At 45.1% G+C, this 23703-nt stretch overlaps 1 protein-coding gene and 1 long non-coding RNA gene across 12 annotated transcripts in view; one reads left to right on the top strand and one right to left on the bottom strand.

Moving 5' to 3' along the window:
- Nucleotides 1-8150, top strand: part of Ncoa7 (nuclear receptor coactivator 7) — a 149760-nt gene extending 141610 nt beyond the window's left edge. For 10 of the 11 annotated variants that reach the window (XM_004845938.3, XM_021259196.2, XM_087190150.1 and 7 more), the window contains 5 exons: nucleotides 1057-1182; nucleotides 2503-2655; nucleotides 4702-4797; nucleotides 5179-5252; nucleotides 6126-8150. In XM_004845938.3, the coding sequence (XP_004845995.2) occupies nucleotides 1057-1182; nucleotides 2503-2655; nucleotides 4702-4797; nucleotides 5179-5252; nucleotides 6126-6261 (585 nt within the window). In that variant the 3' untranslated portion in view covers nucleotides 6262-8150. The remainder of the gene's footprint in view (nucleotides 1-1056; nucleotides 1183-2502; nucleotides 2656-4701; nucleotides 4798-5178; nucleotides 5253-6125) is intronic. The other variant, XM_021259200.2, reaches the window with a different exon arrangement.
- On the bottom strand, nucleotides 6150-23692 carry LOC110349463 (uncharacterized). Its single transcript, XR_002395420.2, has 2 exons — nucleotides 23284-23692; nucleotides 6150-12861 (listed from the first exon to the last, which is right to left on the bottom strand). It is a non-coding gene; the product is annotated as an uncharacterized LOC110349463 (long non-coding RNA).
- Nucleotides 23693-23703: the final 11 nt, after the last annotated feature.

Raw genomic sequence — 23703 nt, 5'->3', positions numbered from 1 at the left:
GGAGCTGCACGGGGAAGCTGCCCCTTCCCTTGAGAATCTGAAATCCAGACTGAGATCTTTCATCCCTCGGCCCGTTTCGTGCCATTGAGAAATGGGGAGTTCCTGCAGAACTTTCTTTCAGGGGCTTTCTTTAGTACCTTTAAAATGCTGGATTTGTGCTTCTTTGGAAGTATTTTCTCTACATAAATTCTCCAGAAGGCGGTCAACTTTATAAGCTAATTTTCCTGCCAGACATTTGCCTCAGATAATTGTGGGCGCTCTGTAAGTGTCATTGTGCGGTTGGGAATTGAGCAATGCGTTCTCTCACAACTTTAACTAGATGTAACACGTGCTTTTTGCTCTGTGATACAAAAGCCAGTGTTGCCGGTTCTCAGGTATTCTGGTGAATCTGTTGTCTGGTAGAACTTAATTTCAAAATAACTCAGTAATTTATCCAGAATACAATAACTATAGCTACAATTAAATAATAATGTATATAGTACAATGTTTCTGAGTTTAGAAGGGAAGAATGCTGTTGATCATTTCAAACTGTATAATGAGTGATTTAGAGTCAATCTTCATGCTTCTCCTGCTGCTGCTAGCTGTTTTCCTACATTGTTTCTGTCAGATGTCGTTGCTAAGTGCGCAGCCCGGAGAGAAAACACCAGCAACCTTGATTAGAGCTGTCCTTTTGTTCCAAACTCCGTTTCGTACAAGACTCCCTGACTAATCTCTGATTATTTCCTTGACAGTTTAAATTTAGATGCAGGCTAACAGAATAGTTTCGAGTGTGTTGGAGATTATAAGTCGCCTGTGAGCTTATAAACAGTTACCACTCAAGGACCGAGCGAAGCAGGCCTGGAAAATGTGTGGCTTTAACTCACACATATTAAATGCCTCCGCTGTTGTTGTCCTTGATTCTGCACTTGTTCTGGAATTGAGAAATCAGCCCTTTCCCCAAGTCCTGTCCTTAATCTGCACCGAAGCTCCGGCTTCCCATGGGGAAGTGAGGTAGCTTGTTAGCAGTGAGGGCCAGCCAGAGTGACCCTGTGCCCGGCTGTTTGTGTGTCTGCTTAGATCATCACCGTCGAGGAGGCCAAGCGCAGGAGGAGCACGTGCAGCTACTACGAGGACGAGGACGATGGGGGGCTGCCCGTGCTGCAGCCCCACAGTGCCCTGCTGGAGAACATGCACATCGAGCAGGTGGCTCTCGGGGACTGGGCCCGGGCCCAGGGTTTGGGGGCCTTCTCTGCATCTGCTCCTGCTGGGTTACAGGGGCCAGCAGAAAGGAGCACTGGCAGCCTGTAAAGGGCTGGCCGGACCCCAGCCGTCCTGTTGGGACCGCACAGGTCCAGGGGCTGGAAAAGCAGCACAGCAAAGATACATTCATGCTGTGTGAGAAACACCTGGCTCCAGGAAGGACTTTCCTTTTTGTGTAATTTTCTTTGTGTGCTCTGTGCTCTGAAATCTTTTGTGTGCACTTACCTCTGAGCCTTGGGAGGGAATCTCTTAGACTTATGTCATCAGTTTAGTGACCTGAATTTCAGAGACCGCAGAGAATCATCAGCTCAGCTTCCTCGGCTTCGCATGAGCCACTAAGTGCCCAGGAAAGGCAAGAGAGGTGACCAAGTAGTCAGCGGGCGGGGGTCCCGCAGACATTGATTGGAACTGACTGAAACACTCCCAAGACTTAGCACTTCCTGGCTCCTTTGATCGTATTTTTAAGAGATTTCTGTTGGTGGTATTTGTGGTGGCCCAGTATTGATATAGGTGAAAAGTACGTGTGCGAAATGGACAGGCTACTTCTGACCCCCAGCAGAGAGTGATGTGCTTTAGTGCTCCCACTTCCATGGGAAGCTATAGTTACTGGTAGCAGCTCTGGGTCTACGAAGATTTTTTTTTTTTTCCTCAAGACAGGATCTCACTGCGTAATTCAGGCTGGCCTCGAACTCACAGTGATCCTCCTGCCTCAGCCTCCCAGGTGCTGAGATTACAAGCCTGCACCATCATGCTTGGCATGAGTCTATGAAAAAAAAGAACAATTAAAAAGTAGGAACTGTTTGGTAAAAGTCAGGTTGAGGTATGAAGTAAGAGTGGGTGTCTAGTCCTGCTTCATCTAGCTTGGTCTGCGTCTTTACATATATAATTGCATACCGCTCAGCGTCATTTCTGTCAGTGGCAGACCCCGTGTGCGACATGGTCCCCTAAGATTGTGCTGGCTGGTGCCATTGGGTGTCAGAAGACCAGAGTTGCCCATCAACACACAGTGCGTGACCGAACCGTGTGGTGGCATAGGAGCCCCACACTCCAGCCCTGTGCGGGGCACGCCCTTGCTGAAAGAAACACTGTCGGGCAGCGATTTGTGTTTTCTCTTTCTCAGTGTCACATACTGACCTGGGTTAAGGGGCCCAACGTGTGAGTACGTGATTGTGAGTCTGAGCCCTGGGCACTTGTTTCGTGCCACACGTCTTCGAATAATCTGTGCCAGAGCCTCTGGTGACATCTCCTCCCTCGGGTTGGCAGCTGGCACGACGCCTCCCAGCACGGGTGCAAGGCTACCCATGGAGACTGGCCTACAGCACGCTGGAGCACGGGACCAGCCTGAAGACGCTCTACCGGAAGTCGGCGTCGCTGGACAGTCCGGTGCTGCTGGTCATCAAAGACATGGATAACCAGGTGGGGCCGGTCCCTGCGGTGGAGTGGTCTCGGTGATCATGTCCAAACCCACACAGAGTGGAGTCCAGTACAGCAAACTCCCCTTGCTCCATTGCACGGCTGGCGGGGCTTTGCCACTTCACATTGCTGAAGTAAATCCCATCACTGTCACCCCTGCGTACTGCAGAATCCTCTCTAAAAAGAAACCAGAGCAGATCCCCAAACACGGTCACATTCCAATCAATTTTTTTCCTATGCTGACCATGGATTAGGAAACCGTAATGATACTGAACAATCTAAAGGTGGAAAAATTGGGGGAAAGCAAATCTGGATGTGGAGATCATCGCAGAATAAGTTCCAGAGCCGTTCCAGGGCTTTTTCCCAGTAGCTAAGGCAACGCCCCCAGAACCCTGCTCGCTGGTGGCCGTACTGGGAGCCAGGCAAGGCTGTGGCTTGTTGTGCCGTGGTCCCAGCTTTGGGAAAGAGCAGAGAATGCACTGTGCTGTTCCTGAGTTTCCCCTAGGTGATGGGGGCCCTTCGGAGAGACACTGGGGAGCTCTAGGACCGCGTGCATCCGCCCCATGTTCTTCCTTACGAAGAAGCCCTCTACGATTTTAAGAGATAGATGCCATCCTTTTTTACTTTCTGGCCTTAAAGCAAATTTTATTCAATAGGCTTTCACTCATTATTCCAAAAGTTACTCATTGGAGACCTTGCTGTGAGGCACAGAATCTGTTGACAGCCTGCTCACCTCTTGATGAGCCATAAAGGTGGGATTATTTTAAGAACTAGAAGCCTGCTGTCATAATGAGTCTTGGGAAAAGTGATGTCTTTCTTGACGGTGATCTTCATGACTTTGTTTCAGTGCTGAGAGCTGTGGGGAGTTTAGCTGTTTTCATTTTGACTAGTGTCCTTTCCAGATCGGTAACGTGTTGTTCAGTAACAGTTAAAGCTGAGCAGTGGGTACGGTCAAGATTAAAATCAGGGCTGGGGATGCAGCTGGGTGGCGGAGTGCTTGCCTAACATGCGCAGGGCCCCGGACTCAATCCCCAGCCCTGCAGAAAGAGCAGATGTTGTTACAATGCGACTTCAAATGAAATCACTTAGAGATTTAATGAAATGTTTGAGAAGTTGGTTGCCGGGTGTTTGATGACGTCTGGGACTAGACACACAAACCCACACCCAAAGTGTGTATTAGTTCTTTATTTACCAGCGATAGCTGTCTCGGAAGTGTGATCCGTGCCGGGCAGGTCTGCGGGAGCAGTTTCCCGCCAGACGATGTGTGAAGGTGGCCAGCAGCCCAGCAATGTCAGGGCGTTGGGAAGTGGGGTTTCATGGATCGTGGTCCCTGGCGGTGCTTGTGCTGGGAGAGGACGCCTGGACACGAGCTCTGTTCTCCCTACCCCTCATCAGAAGAGAACACAACAGCACAAAACCTGTGAAGTTATCCAGAAATGGGTCATGCTCAGCTGTACATACAAACACGACATGTGCAAGAGGGGCAGCACCGCGGAGCTCTGCAGGATCAGCCCCCAGTGAAAACTGGTAGAAATTAGAAAAGCAGCAATCCCTTTGAGTCTGGAAATTGTCCTAAGGGCATTCAGCAAGAGAAGAAGTATTTCCTCAAGAAAATCTAATAAATCTCAGTAGTAACAGTGAGATTCCATGGCATGTGAGACAGCCCTCTCCCTGCTGCAAACCTCCCCCAGGTCAGGTAGCTGAGAGCTCCATTCCGAGAACAGGGAGCAAGAAGGTGGGACCCCTACCCCACTGGTATTCTACAAGTCTCAAGCAGCCCTGCTCCCCGCCTCAAGATCTGTGGTCTCTTGTGGGGGCTAACTAGGGATCGAACTCAGGACCTTGTGCTTGGCAGGCAGGCACAGCGCCACTGAGCTAAACCCCCCGGCTGCGGCCGTTTTTCTTAAGAGCTCCAATTTAGTCAGAATCTTGGCTGAAAGAGGTAGAGTGACATCGCAGATCAGGATCATGTCAGACTGTCGGAAAGCCTTTCCTGGGGAGTCTCAGGCTTCCCAGCAGGGGACAGACATCGCTGTTTTCTCTTGACAGATCTTTGGAGCATATGCGACACATCCCTTCAAGTTCAGCGACCACTACTACGGCACAGGAGAGACTTTTCTCTACACATTTAGCCCCAACTTCAAGGTACCTTGCATGCCTTAGAGGGGATGTTTAACTTCCCAGTGTCACACTGTCAGCTGGGGTGGGGCTGGCAGCCACAGTCCTGTGACCACATCTGGGCTTTCTGTGGCCCTGCTCAGCGTTTTGTGATGGTAGCACACAAACTTAGGGCCGGGCCTTGGGGGAGGCCCAGTCTGGGATCCAGCTCGGAGCCGGTGTGCAGCCAAAGGGTCTTTCCTGCTTCGTAGCTGCTTGGTGGCCCCACTCTGGGGCGGCCCAGGCCTGGTGGTCCGGAGATTCTTCAGTCCCACTGGTTCCCTTCCTTGAAAGTGTGCTAGCCAAGGTTTCCTTTTGGGCAACACTCCAGACTAAGGCATCTGTTCTGTTTTGTGTGCCTGTCCCTAGGTCTTCAAGTGGAGTGGAGAAAACTCATATTTTATCAATGGAGACATAAGTTCGTTAGAACTCGGCGGTGGAGGGTAAGGTTTTTGTTGTTATTGCTGTCTTAGCACTTGACCTGAGAGGGTCTGTTTTGACCCAGATAACTAAAATCTTGGTGTCAGTTGTCTTAATTTTAATACGTTTATAAAACACAGTGATTACATTCATAGTGGGGAGTTGGTGTATATGCATATCTTCATTCTTTTTATTTCCTCTTTCACATCCCTCTATCTCTAGATCCCCTTCCCATATGCAAAAGATCTCCTTGTTTCCTCTTCTCTCTTTTTTTTTCTATTATCTGTATTATTTTGCTCTTTATTTCTACCTTGGGTTTCTCAGGTAAGAGAAACCATGCATATTTAAGCTTTTGTATCTGGTTTATTTCACTTAACACCATGATCTTAAGGTGCATCCATTTTCCTACCAATGACTCGTTTGTCTTTCTTTATGGAAGAGTAGTACTCTATTGTGTATAAATGCCACATTTTCTTTGTCCATTCATCTGCTGATGGACATGTAGTCACTTCCAAGATTTAGCTGTCATAAACTGTGCTGCTACAAACATGGGTGTGCGTGGATCACCGTAATATGATGTCTTTAACTCTTTGAGGAAGATTCTTAGAAAGGGAATAGCTGTATTGAGTGGAATTTCTAGCTGCAATTTTTTGAGGCCTCTCTATACAGATTTTAGTTCATCCATGGGCTTACATTAACTAGAACTCTTCTGCCTAAATGAGACTGCTACCATTTGTGTTTTAGGAAAGATAGGCTACTTAAACGAAAAGAAGGAAGTAAACCACTTATTTTGTGAGCATTTTAGGGTTTTACCTATCTGTGGCATAAAGGAAGGCAGACAGAACGTGCACCACGTATTTCAGGGTATTCACCCTTTTTGTCTAACCTATTTTCAGGGGACGATTTGGTTTATGGCTAGATGCTGACTTATACCATGGACGAAGCAACTCTTGCAGCACTTTCAATAATGACATTCTTTCCAAAAAGGAAGACTTCATAGTTCAGGACCTAGAGGTATGGACATTCGAGTGAACTTCAGTCTGCCTTAAACTGTCCCATGAAAAAGACTGGGTTGGCTCAGTCCTCCTGACGCTCACCAGAAGACGAAGAAGGTCCAGCCCCTGCTGCCTCATCCGACCACAATGCTTTCTTTCTGCCATCAGCTCTGAGCATGGTCACCTTGCAGAAAGACCCCGAAAGGTACGTGTGGCGGGCAGACACTGGAGAAAGACCTTTAATGGCCAGATTGCTGAGAAAAGACTTTGTACTTCCACTTCTTCCAAATCCACACCACGAGGAATCAAAGTGTTTATAGATGTATGAGTTGAATGCAATTTTTATTTTTGGTAACTGTGAAAAAAAAAATACTGTGGAAATATATACATGCCTTGTGTATTTATCAGCGTAATTTTCATTACCAAAATGTACAGCTGTTGTTTGCCATGGAAAAGGTTCGTCTCATTTAGAAAAATTGAAAGGAAATAACACTTAAAGAGAATGTATGATTTTTAAAAATTGTTTTATTTATTTCTAGTATATTGTCTGAAGTGTGTTAGCAGGTTTTGTTTCTTGTTAATATGTCAAATCTTGAAATAAATGTATACATTTTGTGCTATGTTTTGGGGAACACCTTTGTTTGATTTCTGTAGTTTTATAATGAATTTTTTTTGCCCTGATTGTTTAGGGCCATGATAGATCTTGAGCAGTGTGTATATATATATATATATATATATATATATATATATATATTTCTGAATTTTTAAATGCTCATTACCAATGTTCATCGATTGTTATATAGGCCAGCCTTTTCTTTTAGTCATGCGAAGGGTACATGTTAAATTACTTACTCTGAACAAATTTGTGTAAAGCAGAAATATCATTTCTCAGTCAAGAGTTCATATTTATAAAATGAATACCTTTATGAACCTAGAACCCTGGTTCTGAAAAGAAAATGTTTTGCTTCTTCTAAAATCGTGTGCTAATAACAAAAATCTTTTTCATAGTGCTTTTTTGCACTCCCGAAGTGTTTACATTAATGAGCAGGCCTTTGTTAAAAGGGACCAACTGTTTTAATGTCTGCATTTCTAAAATCAAATGAAAATGTAAAATTGGACTAGTTGTGTCAGTTTCTAAACTCTTACTTGAGAAAAAGTAATATAAGGAAATCCATTCATACTAAAATTAGGATTTTAAAAAAAACTTCTTTAAATATCAACCCATTTTTACAGCATTCAAAAACCTTTAGCCAATATTATTGTCGGACTTTTATGGAAACCAAAGATTGCTAGTGGAAAAAAATTGAATAATAGCCAAAGCTGAGAAATGATTTGTCACAAATTATTTCCCTAGTGATCTTTGCAAGGAAAAATTAATAACAAGCAGTACTTACTTACATATCTTCATTTTAAAAACAGTTTTCAGAATATTTACTTTATTCTTCTATTTTAGACTATCAGAGAACAAATTGCCCTTTGACCTCCTGTTGGTCAGAAATTATCATACTACACTCCCATTCCTTGCAAGTTCGAGTGAATGCTATAAAATTTCAAACCTGTGGCCCTGGTGTCCTTGTAGCCAAGTCCTGTTGGGATCTTGTGATGAACAACCCTTTGGCAGTTCAGCCTGATGCGCTCATTATGCAGTGAGTTAGTGTGAGATAGCCAGACTGTCTCATGACGACCATGTGGACCATTTCTGCCATTTGCAGCTGTGTACCTTTACTAAACGGTCATTCTGCGTACAGTTCACTCTTAGCTAGTTTAGTCCATGATACTGTACTCCCAAGGGCATCTCCAGCTGCTGTGTTCTCTTATTTAAAGCAGTATTGTCTGATCGAAAATGTGTGACCCTTCATTTATGGATACTGACTATGTAATGCAGTGCTACCCAATATTTTCAATAAAGGAATTTATGCATTCAGAGCGATGTCTTTCCTGACCGTTTGTTCACCTGGTGTTTATTGGGTTCCACATACCTCAGTGATGTTGCCAAATAAGTTCCAGACAACTGCAAGAAAGCAAATCACACGAATGCTTTGGTTTCCTGGTGCATATAACAGTTATGTTTCCACTATTGTGTAGTCTATTAAGAGGGCAATGACATACATTATCATTAGAACAATATACACATTGATTTCAAAAATACTTTATTGCTAAAAATGATGATTGTCTGAGCTATTAGAAAAACAGTATTGATAGACTCGCTTGCTGCGGGGTTGCCACAAATCTTCAATTTGGAACAAAAAAGCGCTTTTTGCAAAGCACAATCTACATTGAGGCACGCTATGGCAAGGCTTGGCTGTACTAGACTGTTCAGTTTGGGAGACAATGATGAGACATCCTAGAGAAGAAAGGTCCAGCACTTGGGCTGTTTTCAGGGCCACCTGGGAAACTCCCTCTTACTCCCTGCAGGCACCTTTCTGTGTCTCACCAGTTCACGGAAACTGCTCCCATTACAGTTCCTGGAGACAACTCTGGACTTTGTCTACCAGTTTCTTCTCTGTTCCTAATCCTTTTATGTATCCTGCAAATACTGACCCTTTTAACATCTGACTCAATCTGCTTCCTAATTCCTGAGCGACACCTTACTCTCTAATTTTTTATTTTTGGTTCCGAGGATCAAACTCGGGTCCTTGCGCTTGCACAGCAGGCAGCGAAACTACTGAGCTAAATCCCCGGCCCCTAACTCTGATAAATTTTCTGCCACCTACCCCCAAGCAATAGTCATGGCTTCTAAATTCCTCTTTATAAGTCCACATCAAAGGACTGGAGTGGGAAGAAGCAACCAAGTGTTTCTTCAGACTCTGTTGAAAATGATTAAGGCATATCCCCGTGCTAGAAACCACAAGGGACAGCCTGAACTAGTATGAGAAGTATGACTGCCCTCAATTTTATTTCCCTTCCCTTAGTTTTTCAAAAGTGTTAGAGACATACGAAACAAGATTAAGAAAAGAACTACTCTCCTTTTGAGGAAGGCATTGAAAATCTCTCAAAGCTTACATGCCTCAACTGTGTTTACCAGCTGAATCAGAAGAAAGATGAGAGAAAGCCAAGGAAGTCAAAAGGCAAGGGAAGTACCAGAAAACCCAGGATGAGAGCCACACTCACCCCCTGTGCAAGTAGCAGAAGTGTCTGCCGCCTCCTTCTGTCACTCAGGACATACTCTTCTTTCTGTTCAGGGGAAGCCTTCACCCCAAATGTCACATCCTCTGCAGCCACTGCCTTGCCTACGCACTTTTGTGCACAGTGACCCCTAGCAGGAAGTGTCTTTGCTAAGAAAATTGAGCTTCCCAATTCACACCAAACTCAATGTCTTATTCCCTTATCTCCTGTTTCAAAATAAAATAAAACTCAGGCTTCCTTGATCTGGTCAGTCAAGCTCTAGAGATGGTGTTTCTTGATAGACTTTCTGTGGAGACCTTTACTTTTACATCAGCACCGCCCAATAGAACATTCTTCACTGATGGAACGTTCCACATGTTCCATGGATGTTTGTTGCTCTTTATGACACCTCTAGGTACCATACTTAGGTTGAGCACTTGGAATGTATCTTGGGTAACTGAAGGCTGGATTTAGCTGAAGGGTACTTTATTAAATTTTAACTTACTTCAGTTTACATAGCACATGTGGCCAGTGGCTACCATATTGAAGAGCACGGCTCTAGATCAAGATGTCAGTGCCAAGGCATCATCAGATTATGAGTCCCTAACCAGCAGAGAACTTCAGGAACTTTGATGGCCTTCTGCCACTATAGACCTTGACACAGTGTGGTGCCACCTGAGATTTTAATGGACCTCCTAGTCTTTAGGCCCTCGGTTTATAAAGCAACTAGAAAGCAGAGTTCCCTGCTGACCCCCATCTCTAATCAAAGATAATGAAAGCCTCTCCTAGTGCCTATGCTGGTGATGGCGAACCATTCAGAGCATTCAGTGACAACAGCCGGCTGCGGCACACGTGCCATAGGTTTGCCACCACTGGCACAGGCCTTGCCTCACACTGTTTCCTGGTGTAGCCATCATATGTGTTTTGTTCCTGTCCTGGACACTGCACTACTCCTGGCAACTCCATAGGGATGCTGCGTCCCTTGTACCAGGCACTCATCCACAGTGCGTGACGGAGCCCAGGAGAGAAGAACAACTCACCCCATGCACAGAGCTGTGCTTTCTATCTGACTGTCAAGAACAATGGGCCCCAAGAGGGCTTCACACAGCACTGACCGAGGACCAGCTGTCCATCCCGACTTTGCCCACTGTGACGGGCACTCAGCCTGTGTGCACATGCAGCGTTCTGAGGACCAGCCTGTTGGAATGGAGGCCACGGGAGAGACCACTAGACAAGATGAGTTGTGTCCTGTTGGACCCATCAACAGGGGCCCAGCCTTTGTTCAACCTCCCCACTTAGGGTACTAAAAGGTAACCTTGGTCTAGCTTGCTGTCACTCCCGAGAACACTAAGCCAGGGGCACTTTTCTTTCTTCCCTCCTTCCTCCTTTTCTTCCTCCCTCCCTCCCTCCTTTCTTCCCTTTTCTATTACAAACTGTTCCTAGTGAACATCTGTGTGCTTAGAACTCAGTACTCTTTTTTTTTTTTTTAAGAGGATAATTTTTATCAGTGAACCAAAGAGTGTGTGTGCTTTTTATTTAAAAGTTAACTGTTAGGGTCAGGGAAGGAGCTCAGTGGTTCCAGCGCCTGTCTTGCAAGTGCAAGGTCCTGCGTTCAATCCCTGGTACCAAAACAAAAAGGTAACTGTTAGGCAGGCATGGTGGTGCATGCCTCTAATCCTAGCACTGCGGAGGCTGAGGCAGGAAAACTGCCATGCGTTTGAGGCTACACAGTGAGGGCAAGGCCAGCCTACACTACAAAAAAAATTAAATAATTATTCCTTCTCAAAAGTTATACAGTACTGGGCCGGGGATTTAGCTCAGTGGTTCCGCTGCCTGCCTCGAAAGTGCAAGGACCTGATTTCGATTCTGAGTACCAAAAAGAAAAAGTTACACAGTACTAGTCTATACCACCAGGTCACCTTGGCTACCTCACACCCTCAGCCACACTGCTTCTGTCCAGCTCATTTTTGCTCAAATGATGTATCTTATTTTCATTTTAATTCTTGAATTATGAATGAAGTTTAACCCCTTTCTATATGTATTGCCCATCTGTCCTTTTGTGTTTTTCTAAATAGGCTATCCATATCCTTTGTCCATTTTCCTAGTGTTCATTGTCTTCAAAGTTAGCCCTTTGTAATACATTGTAAAGATTTTGCTTTATATATATTATATAGTATAGATTAAGCTATATCTCTGCCCCACCTGGACCATAATTTTTTACATCAAGGTAAATTTATTCTGTGTGAGTTTTAGTTCTCACTCAAGTCTCTATTAACAGCACCTGTCACCTCACCTAAATGATGTCTCCCTCTGGCTCATTCTGTGCTGAGTCACGCCCTCCTCAGACTTCAGGACACTTAGAAATGACTGCCTCAAAATCCATTTCACTTTCCGCAGGTCTCTAGTCACTTTCAGGCAGGACAGCATTTTCAGGAAAGGTCACAAGGCAAGAACTGAATGGTCACCTGAAGCAACATCCCCAGTGAGGAAGCCAGGGCCAGGCCAGGTTGACAACAGATCTCTAGCTGCTCTGCAGCACCTCGCACAGTGCCTTGGTGAGGAGCAATGTGTTTGTTAACAGTGCCAGAGAGGAGGAGGAGGAGGAGGAAGAGATGAACAGGTGACATTTAACTAGCACGACTGCCTCTTTACTAGCACGACTGCCTTTTTTTAGTATGCTGTGTCTTGATATTTCAAAATAAAAATGGTACAATTCTGATCTGCTGAGAGATGAGGAGCTGTTTCCCCAGGAGGCTGGGTAACGAAGGTTAGAGCCAGGATGTCTTGAGATGGAACTGGCCCCGGAGCTGGCCTCTTAGCCACGGCAGGGCGCTGGCATGTCCACTCTTCAGTCTCTCCTCCTCCTGGCACCCACACTCGGCTTCCGCGCTGAGGCGCCAGCATCCACGGCCCTCCTCTTAGGAGAGGAGGCTCACTGCCGGGAGCTCCTCTTAGGCTGCCCACGTCCCACTCACACTCAACCCAGGAGCTGGCACGGCGCATGGCACCCAGGAGGCACTGCACAAACACGGGAAGTACGCAAGGGAAGGACGTGAGCCTCAGAGGAGTTAGGGCATCTGTCCAACGTTCCACAGCGGAGGAGGAGAGCTGGGACCAGAGCACAGGGTTAGGATTCCCAACTCTACCCGTCCCGTCCCCTCACACAATGCTGAATCACAGACTTCTAAGCATCGTCCTTGAAATGCACTATTGGCACGCCGGAAGGAAGGGCCCTGTAGTTCCCGGAGTCCTGCCCTTTAGGTAACAAAAGTCTGGGGACAGCCCCGGCCTTGCCCTGGCTTCCAAAGTGATTGCATCATCTGCACGCCCATCCCTGGGCCCACTCAACATCTGGTAACCTTAGACTTAGTTTTCGCCAGTCTCAGGAATGCGTATTATCTTATTGCTTTAATTTGCATTTCTCTAAGTACTAGTGAAGATGAGACTATTTTAGTCTCAATGGCTTTTGTGAGATTTCTTCATGTCCTCTGTGCTTGTTTCAGTCTATCTGCTTTATCTTGGTGTCCTTGCCCTAAGAAGAAAAGGTATTAGTCAGTCTGTTAACTGTATTTACTTCTGCGGAGAATAAATCATCATGATATCAGAGCCTCCAGCCCTACAAGGGTATTTTCTCAAGTCTCAAACTTGCAGTATCTAGAGAGAGGAATGAGAAAAAATTCATGTCTGTTTTGCTTTGAAGATTTGGGTGCGTATTTGCACTTGTTCATTTGGTTATGTGAGTTTTTTAGAAGCACCATCAAGAAGCTCAATTGGGGGCTGGGGATTTAGCTCAGTGGTTTCACTGCCTACTGTGCAAGAGCAAGGACCCGAGTTCAATCCCCAGTACTAAAAAAAAAAAAAAAAAAAAAAAAAAAAAGGGCCGGGGATTTAGCTCAGTGCACCTGCCTAGCAAGTGCAAGGTCCTGAGTTCAACGCCCAGTACCAAAAAAAAAAAAAAGCAGCTCAATTGGAAGCACAGTGACATATCGAACATTTCGGTTATTATTCTACACATTTTACGTATATTATCTCCCTCTCCCTCTTTAGGATTAGTTGTCTGGTCATGAGATGGGGACCACTACTCCTAAATGTAGACACTGGGTAGAGGGAAGCTGAGGTGGGTGCCCAGAAACAATCAGGAACTGATGGGTCTCCGGGGCAGGCAGTGAAGATGCGAGAGTGACTGAAAGAGCTGAAAGAAAGGCTAAGGCCAGAATGACCAGAAACTCAGGAAATTGTGAAACGCTCTGGGACAGGCGTTTGCAAAGATGTGAAGACTCACTGAAGTTCGGCTTTTCAGGGAATCTGGGTGAAGATAGCATTAGGATTTCTTTCACCAGGGGAGTGGTTTATGTCAGAGAGGAACAGAGGCAAAAAGCAGTGGAACCCAGTGTTCGAGAAGGCATGAGACATGGATTTAGTCTTCAGAGTTCGCGGCGGGGCTCTGGCAGCTCTCCGGAGTGAGGTGCTGATGGGAAATAATCTAGAAGCTGAAAGATGAGGGAACTGTGCTTTAGGCTGCTGGATGAGACTCAAAAGCAGGGAGATAGTAGATACAGAGTGTCCCAGAACTGGCAGATAGAAGCTGCCAATCTTGCTGCGAAGTCTCAGCATGTTGAGGGGCGGAAAGAGCAAGCAAATTTTTCTTACTGAGCCTTGAGGGACTCGATGCCCTTGGAGGAGAGGCAGGTTTGAGTTACGAGAAGATGCAGTTGGCAATGAGGGGACACAGGATGGAGATGAGACCACTTACAGTGAAAATGTGGTTTCTGCAGTGGAAAGAGTTCCAAAGGAGGTCAGTGGCAGGAAAAAGTTTGGAGAAAAGAAGCAGAGGAGAGTTTGGAGAAACAGACTCGTTTACATTGAGAGTAACGCTGCAGAGGAGACCTAGCAGCGTACAGATTATGAAGAATCATGCAGGTATGGATTCGACAGGAAGAGTGACACCATCTTCGAGATGTGGAGGCGTCCTGGCTTACGCAGTAGCTGTTTCAGGGAAACAGGAAATGCCTCTGGTACTGCTGGAAGGGCTTCAGAACGGATCCCTCTGCCGTCCACCAAGTAACTTACCCTGAGCAGGCTGACTCACCTTCCTGTGCCCCGTTTTCTGTTTTAAAAATAGGGTAACAATATCCTGTTCTCCAGATATTTATGAGAATCAAATAAACATATATATATACATATATATAAAAATATGCCTTAGAAAATTATAAAATGATGAAGATGAATTAGAATTATTGTGGTACTGGTCATATCAAACTTTGTTTATGCTGAATTCTTTATGAAGAAAATAGCATTGAAGTACAATGTTGTTCTTGATTTAAAAGAAAAGAATTACTGTCAATGCTTTGAGGACCAGGCTTTTAAAAATGTGTTACAAAAGAAAGCAGAAGTATCTGTATTGTATCCACGGGACAGGTAAAGAAAAAAATTTATGAGGGAAGGAATGGGGAAGTTGTTTTCTTTGGTCAACTTCTGCGTCACCACCTACACAACCTGCATTGAAGAACAATAGGCCTGGGCTTCTCCACATCCTTCAGCGAAGGACCAAAGCCACAGATCAAAAGACACAAGGTGCAAGTCCAGGTCACCTGCCCATATTTGTTCAGAGAGCTCTGAGAGAGGCCGCTTAGTAATTAGAAACCGGAAGTGTCTCTTTTCCCGCACACATAGCCACTCCTCAGTCCCCTTTCTTTGCCCAGAAATTGCACACCCTTTCCAACAGACAGAAGCCAGTGTATGTATGGAAATAGTTAATGCCAGGCAACAGCATAGCCTGAACAATTTCCTTTTTCTTAATCCAGACAGAAACATGTTCATGCCTATTTCTTTTACCTTCAGCATTGGTAAGAATATTTCACAACTGCCTCAATATTCTTGAGGCAATGGTGAAATAGCAAAAAGTTATTCCTGTTTACTAAATATAAGCCAAGGAAAGTTTTCATATTTATTTTCAGTTAATTTCTATTTAGGATGTAGAAAAAGGAATGCTTCCTGCTAAGGTGATCTTTTAATCAGATTAGAAGAAACTCAGAAACACACTTTCTACATCCTCACTAAAACAGAAAAACAAAACTGCATCAGACACGTGGCCCTAGCAGCTCAATAGTCCACCTCTGCCAGAAATACCAAAAGATTTGCTAGAAAATACCCTACCTCTTCTGGCATTATGATTGCATAGCTGAAAAATGTATAGAATGAGATTATTTATGACACAGAGAATTAGTAAAGGAAATGAAGTTTATATGGAATTCTGAATTTAAAAAAATCTGTTTGGACGTTTCCCTTATGACAAAAGTAATACATTTTCATTGATGAAAATATAAAATACACAGATAAACAAGAAAAGGAAAACATCAAGCCATATTTTATCCATTTAGAGATCACAGTGGTAATATATTCTTTCAGAAATGTTCTTACCAATCCTTATGTATATTCATCAAACATGTCATTACACTAACACACTGCCCTGTAACCTCTTTAACAGTTCAGGGGCTCGGAGCACAGGCCTCCTTTCCACAGCTGGAGCTCAGGTTCCAGCTCTGTGCTGGCTTAAGGAGAACAGCACTGAGCGAGTTAGAGAATCACCCTGCTGATGGGGATGGAGGCTTCAAGCTAGGAGTGACAGGATTTAGAGCTGCAAAGATTTCCTTGCCATTAACCAAGACCAGAAGTGTGTGAATAAAGAAACTTGTAGTTGGGAGATCATCACTTTAAATTGATTGGACACTTGAGTTGGAAATACCAAGTCTGCAGTTGGACTTCGATTCGGAGAAAGGTATGACTTGAATTCTAAGTGCAGAAGTAGACAGCATTTACACATTGAGAGCTTTGAGACTGGACACGATCAAGGAAAGAAAGGTACAGAAGACCAGGGACTAAGCCCTGGGGCATTGCAATGCTTAGAATTTGCAGGGGAAAATAGAAAGAAATGGAAGAAAGGGCTTGGGAGAAAGAAAGAAAAGCAAAGGAATCCAGTGACCTGAAAATAAAGAAGAGGCATCAAGAGGGGAGTGAATAAGAAAACATGCCAACTGCTGCTGCTAGGTGAGAAACGTGAGGCCACTGGACAAGTGGACTTGACATGTCAATCATGGAGAACCAAGACACACACACAGAACAGCACCCAACGCCTGTACCCGGGACCAATCAGAAAATAATATCTTTAGTTCTTCTCAATCAATCAGGTTTCTGATAGGACAGCCTAGATCTGACGTCAGAACGGGGGCTATAAAAGGTGGTGGCCATTGGCCTTATGGCCATTGTGTGCTCTCTCTCACTTTAGGGGCCTGTTCTCATCCTACAGAGCGTACTTCTTTGCCTACTTTATATGGCCGGGCCTCACTCTGCAGAGTGTATTTCTTTTCCTACCTTTAATATTAAAGTGTAAACCCTGCTATCTTTTGCACTTATCTTGTCCAATTCTTTGTTCTGGACAAGAACCTGGAAAAGGTCTCTAGAAGGAGTCCCCAGAACCTGGCTGAGAACTGACCATTGTTTTCAGTGATGTGATCATTTACAGTCTCCAAGAGGAATTTGGGTGAAGGTGTAGAAGAACAGTAGGTCAAGCAGGAACTGGAGAAAGGGAGCTGGAGAGAAGTAGCAGGGACACTTCTTGCAAGGAGTTTTCCTACCAAGGCAACAAATACTTGGAATAGATGCTAGTGGGGAAAGCAGGCTAATTTTAAAAAAATCGTTTTAAGGTGGGAGAAGTAGCATGCGTGCAGGTGGATAGTAATGATCTAGTGAAGAGAATAAAACTGGCGATAGAGGACATAACAAAGAAATCTGCAGTGCTTTTCATGCCTGGGCCAGAGCGGGACGAGATCTAGCATGTTGTGGTGGAACCTGCTTTGGTGTGAGCAGTTTATGTTACCAACAGTCAGGAAGGCCAAGTTTATCAGTCACCGTTCTGGAGGCAACTGTTCTCTGGTTGCTTCAGTTTCCTCATTGTGTCCTTTCCCCTTGTTCCTGCCCAATGCACAGGCAGTATCAGTCCCAGGCTATCCTCATTCCCAGTGCCCTAACCTTCGTGAAACTCTTCACTTCCCATCGCTTGACCTCCCCATCCTCACTCCTGAGATTCTTCCTCGAAGGCACCAGGAACGCAGAGGGTGTAACTGCAGTTGTAAGTATGAGAATTACTTTGTCTGCACCAATGGTATTGGAGGCTATTATGCAGAGGAACTGGGCAGTTTGACAGAGAAAAATGCCACTCCATTATTGATTTCCAATACATCTGTATTTATATCTGTTGACTATACTTTTTCCTTTAGTGAGTTACTTTCATATCAGCTGTTTTTTTTGTTCTAAACTGGGCTTTCAATTTAAATTGTTTTGTAAAAGTCTTCCTATATTAACATTAGTAATCCTATTTCCTGTGTATGTTGCAAACATATTTATCCAAATTTTCATCTGTCAGTGCAGTTTTGGGAACGTGTACTTTTTTGTTTGTTTTTGAGACAGGGTCTCGCTATGTAGCCCACGCTGGCTTTGAACTCTTGGGAATCCTTTCTCAGTCTCCCGAGTGCTGGGATTACAGGCGCGTGCCACTATGCCCCGAATAATTTATATGTCGATCAATAACTGTCGAGGTTAGCTGTGTAACTTGCTTCCATCAGTAACAGCGGAAATGACGTGAGCCATGTCCGAGAGGAATGCTCTTTGTTTTCTACTGCTATGACAGACTCCTTGGGGCTGGGTGTCTTATAAAGAAAGCAGGTTTACTTACCTCAGTTTTGGAGGTTCAAGAAAGGGCCTTCTGGCAGATAGCACCACAAGGGGTGAACCCTGGGGTTTTGCACTAAGCTACATCCCCTGCTCTTTCGTTTTGTTGCATTTTCACTTTGAGACAGGGTCTTGCTGAATTGCTAAGTTGCCCAAGGTGGTCTCCAACTTGCCATTTTCCTGCCTCAGCCTCCTAGAGTGCTAGGATTATAGGTGTGTTCCAGCATGCCTGGCTTTGCTCTTTTTAAATAACCCATTCTCTTGAGAAGTGACCGGGATGCCTGAGAACTACATTAATCTTTCCTGAGCCCCCTCCAGGGAACCAGTGACCTCCCATGAGGTCCCACATCTTAAAGACTCTGCTTCCTGTGAACACTGCCACACTGGAGACCACACTTCTGGGACATGACCTGCAAGGACATACTCAGCCATCCACAGCCTTTGCAAATCCTTAGCAGACATCAAGTGGCTCCATGCATTCTTTCTTTCCTCTGGCTGGACACCAGCCACCCCCCAGACAAAGCTGCTCCTGCAGCTCCTGTTCTGAGATAAAGTTCCCAAAGCCATCTCTAACCAGCAATGGGCACAAATGTGACCAAGAAAGGAACCATTTTGCTTTATGGCATTAGGATTCCGGGGAGTTGTTCATTACATCAATTTTAGCCTAAACTCAGTAGCTCAACTGATCCAGCACCTCAACTTAACATGCCCAGAAATGAATACTTGATCTTCCCTGTCCTCTGCCCCTAAATCTGCTAGTCCCACAGCATTCCTCATCATGGTGAAGAAAGCATCAGCCTTCCAGTTTTCAGACTGAGGACCTTGGAGCTGCCTGATTACCATGTCTGAATCTTGCACTCTAAAGAAGGGTACTGGGGATACATGGAAGAACAAAATAGGAACAAAAGATAGTAAATGCTGTAGAGTCTACATTCAAACACGATGATAAATAAGCATGTTATGTTAAATATATACTATTTAAATCTATATAATAATTCTATATAATATCAAACACTTAACTTTGATATGTAGAGGACAATATGCAATGGAAAAAATAGAACAAAGTAAAAGGGAGGGAGTAGTAGGGGTGCAAGTGAGGGGGTAGGTTACAAGGTTAGTCAGCACTGACCTCACTGAGAAAAGGTTTTAGCAAAGACTTGAGAACTGTAGAACTCTCAGCACAATGACTCCGTCTAAACCTCTGCATTAAGAGACAACCGAAGTCTACCATGGCAGCATACAGACATGGCTCAGGACCCCAACACCCACACTCCACCTCCAAATGCTTAATGTAGCATGCACAGGGCTGCCGGGGAATTTGTGCTAGACAACCCGACAATAGGTTCCTGGAAGTAAATGCTCTGAGACCATTCACTAAAAAGGGGTTCCAATTGTGACTTAGTATCTCCTACAAATCCAAAGAATGTTTCTCAAGGACCCGAAAGTCCTTTCTGTGAAATGTAATCATCCATCAGGAGAATGGGACTTTCCCTCCAGGCCCAGTAGGAGGATGGGCCCAGCTTTGATCCTCGCCAGTTAGCAGACACAGCCTGCCCGAGCACATTCACACTGAGCAACCCTTGTCATGGTTCACTTGGAGCAGAAAGTCCAATTAGGAGGTTATCAAAATTCATGTGAGGGCCAGGGATTTAGCTCAGTGGTTCTGCCACCTGCCCTACAAGCAGAAGGACCTGAGTTCGATCCCCTGTACCCCCCAAAAAAACCTTTAAAAAAATTCATGTGAGAGGTGATGGCAGCTCTGTCAGGGGACATGGCAGTGATGATGTTGGATTCTGGATGCACTTCAGATTATCTTCCTGATGGATGGGATGTGTCTGACACTGAGCTCCTCACTCCTGCCCCATCTCAAACCCGCTCACAACTTAGTTGAAATAAAACTGTATTTTGCCACTATTTGGAACAAAAACTCAGAAACCGCACCAGAATGCAGAGTCTTTCAACTAAGATGCTGGCAGGATTATAGAGCAGGATAGAGGACTACTCTTACGAGCTCAGTTGCAGACATGTTAGCTGCTGGGTAATGTGTATGTGGTGGCCGAGTAGGCACCTGGGTGTTCCAAGTCTGATTCAGGGACCAGCCTGGACATTCAACTCTTGGAATCATCAGGAAAAATATGATGTTTAAAGCCAGGGCCTGTGTGAGATGACCAAAGGAGAGAGAGAACCTGGGACCGAGGCCCTTCATGGAGAGAGGTTTGGAAGGAGAGGCAGATAAGAGACTGAGCAGGAGCAGCCCAAGCAGACAGGAAGAAAGCCAGGGAAGGACAGTGCCTTAGAACTCGAGAGAAGAAACATTTCTCCAGGGGGAGATAATGACAGCTGTTGCTGAAAAGATGAGGACTAAGAAGTGACTACTGAGGTCAGTGACAGGAGTCGTTTAGATGGAGTGGTGGAGGGAAAGCTTGACCGGAAGCATTGGGAGGACCAGGAGACAGGGTGGGGAGCATGCAGATAATTGGGGAATTTCTTGGCAAAGAGGAGCAGAGTAACACCCGTCAGTGATGGAAAAGGTGATGTCCAAAGCTGGCTCTCCTAGGGGTTTGTTAGATTATGGAACTGAGACTCGCATCCATAGCCTGCAGTATGTGCTTTTTTCTTTTTTTTTGGCACTGGGGATCGAACTCAGGACCTTGAGTTTGAAAGGCACTGAGCTAAATCCCTGGCCCGTTGCAGTATTTTCAAACAATGCAATGTCCTGATACAACACAACTGTGCATTAGGCGGCATTGTCTCCAATTAATAGATGAATAAGCAGAAAGCCTGCGCACAGGAAAATGAGTAACTACTGTGCCTCAACACAGGAAGATAAATAACTTAGGCACATTATCAGGGATGGAATTATAAATTGTGAAACAGCGCTCCATTTCGCAAGTACATTTAACGTTAATGCATTGTCAAACAACCTGAATGGGGGTTCCCACGGGAACCTTGCCAGAACCCCATTAGCAACAGCCCCCCTTTGCACATGCATGTGCCTGCCCTACACCAACTGTGAACACATTCCTACACAATTTCCAAATACCAAAGTATTTGTGTTGTTCTCTCCACTTCTAGGGAGGGTAACTACAGGAAGTTCAAAGCTGGGACAGCAGGAAAGCTCCTGAAAGGGCCAGATGAGAGAAGCAATCTCAGGCATCTAGGAATGGTCAGAACAGAGGCAACTGGGGCCGGTGTTTGTAGAAGTCAGCCCTCCACCCTCCAGAACTTGGCCAACAGCTTGAAAACTTGAGGTCTGCTTGTGCTTTTATATAAGTTAATACACACAGAAGACATGAATTAGCTCACTCTTGTTTGGTGCCCTTACACACGGAGAAAGTGGAATACCCATGCAGTGTTCCCAATCATTCTCCTGTTCATCAGGCGACTGTTAGATGTTACCTATACGCAAAGCACTGCTTTAGGCACCATACATAGAAGAGTCAAAGACATCTGCTCTTATTGTCAAAAGAACTGCTAGTAGAAAAAATATGTACAGAAATAGCTGTGAGATACAAATGGTAAGTTCTACAAAAGCAGTATTGAAATACCATTGTATCACTTCATAAGAGGAAGCGCTTGTTTTGATTTGCCTAAAACTTTGTGAAGAAGGTAGCACTTGAAGAGTGGATTAGAAGGTGGAATATGGCTGTGCAGAAATGGAAACAAGGATATGTCAGAGGAAACAGCATAAATAAGAACACAGTAGGGCCAGGGATTTAGCTCAGTGGTTCCGCTGTCTGTATCAAAAGTACAAAGCCCCGAGTTTGATCCCCGGTACCAAAAAAAAAGGAACACAGTGATGTCAGGGGGTAGTGCAGATATGTAGATAGTGAATATTTCAATTTGACAAACTCTAATCTGCTGATGTGGAAACCTGTATTTGGCTGTGGAGGAAGATACTTCAGGGGTTTTTCATAGAAGTGGCCAACCGCAATGAAATGAAAAATGTCTTGAATATGTTATGAACAGCTACCCTAAAAATACATAACTGCTTCTGATTACTACAACATAAATTCATTTGGAAACCTTACTGAAGTCACACTAAAATTTTTTGTTATGGATTCTCTAAACTGACAAATATTAATGATACAACTACTACGAGCTAGTTAAAGTAAGGTTTTTTTTCAGTCTTAAAAAATTTGTACTTAAGTTTAAAAAGGCAGATTTAAAATTGTTTTTTTTGCTGTTTCCCCAGTACTAGGCATTATATCCAGGGCCTCACATCCTGGGCAAGTGCTCTCTACCACTGAGCCATATCTCCAGACTTTTAATTTAATTTTACAGTATGGTCTCACTAAATTGCCCAGGCTGGCCTTGATTTTTGACCTTGCCTCAGCTTCCCAAGTACATCACCCCTGGTGACTGATGGTTTTTGAAGTTTGATGAATTCTTAGACTCTGTCACTAGTTGTGTGGTACTGGGTGCGTCTGAGTCTGTTCCTCATCTCCTGAGTGGCGAGTCTAAAACCAAGCTTGTTGTTTTGAGGATTAGGAAACACACGCCACATGCTAGGTCTTCAGCAAAGGCCGAGCATCATAAAAAGCTGAGGTCAAAGCACAAAACATCTTGAATACCAAGCTAGAAACCTGCTAATTCTTCTTTGGGCACAACAGTGACAAGGGTTTGGTCTGACTGAAACTGTCCGGCAATAAACTTGGTTACTGCAGTGGTCTAGGTGAGGCATAATGAAACGCTGACGGTGAACTTCTGGAACATGACTACCAACTGCAAAACTCTGCATTCACTGTTTTTCTTTTTTTTAAACTTTTGCTTTTGAGACAGGGTCTCGCTATGTAGGTCAAGCTGGCTATGAACTCACTCTGTAGCCCTAGCTGTCCTGAACTCAAGGACATTCTCCTGCCTCAGCCTCAGGAGTCCAGGGAGCACAGGTGTGTCCACCACGCCTGGCTCACATTTACTAGGGTCTGAGGAACATGAGCTGAGGAAGACTGCTATTCTGACCTAAACAGTTCTGTTTACAACAAAAAGCAAATGAAAAGGGCCGGGGATTTAGCTCAGTGGTGCCGCCGCATAGCTCGCAAGCTCAAGGTCCTGAGTTCAATTCCAGATACCATAAAAAAAAAAAAAAGCAAATAAACAGATGTGAAGTTGAATTTTGGAGTTCCGAACTTAAATCCTAGAATTGTTGTGGAGGGAAAACATACACAAAACAGGAAACAAGGCCTTTGCTAAAGTCAGATGTTAGAAATCTTGCTCATTCTCCAACCTGCACAGTTGTCTTTATCACGTGAGCTGTCTGTCTTCGGTCCGGTGCCTGAGACAGGGTCTCGCCCTGTAGCCTAGGCTGGCCCTGAACTCACTGTGCAGCCATGCTGGCCTCGACCTGCCTCAGCCTCCCGAGCACCAGGATTACAGGCGCGTGAGGAAAGCACCCTGCCCGGCGGAGGAGGGAGGGAGGCCTGGCGCGGACTGGAACCTTCAGAGGGAAAGCCCACGGTCTGTCCAGTCGGAACCTCCCCAGGCCTCGGTCCGCTCCCGGGGACGGCGCAGCACAGGGGCGGCGACAGCACCGCCTCGGAGACGAACCAGGTCGCGCGCCCATGACGTCACCACGACGAACCTGGCGGAGGTCGTTACCATCGGGACGCAGGGGGAGGGGTGACTCCGGGCCGCGCCCCCGCTCGTC

Source organism: Heterocephalus glaber, unplaced genomic scaffold (assembly GCF_053883595.1).
Source record: "Heterocephalus glaber isolate CG9 unplaced genomic scaffold, H.glaber_assembly_v1.0 deba00001550, whole genome shotgun sequence".
Taxonomy (NCBI): domain Eukaryota; kingdom Metazoa; phylum Chordata; class Mammalia; order Rodentia; family Bathyergidae; genus Heterocephalus; species Heterocephalus glaber.
Note: the sequence above shows the minus strand (reverse complement) of the source record. Positions and strands in the feature narration are given on the sequence as shown.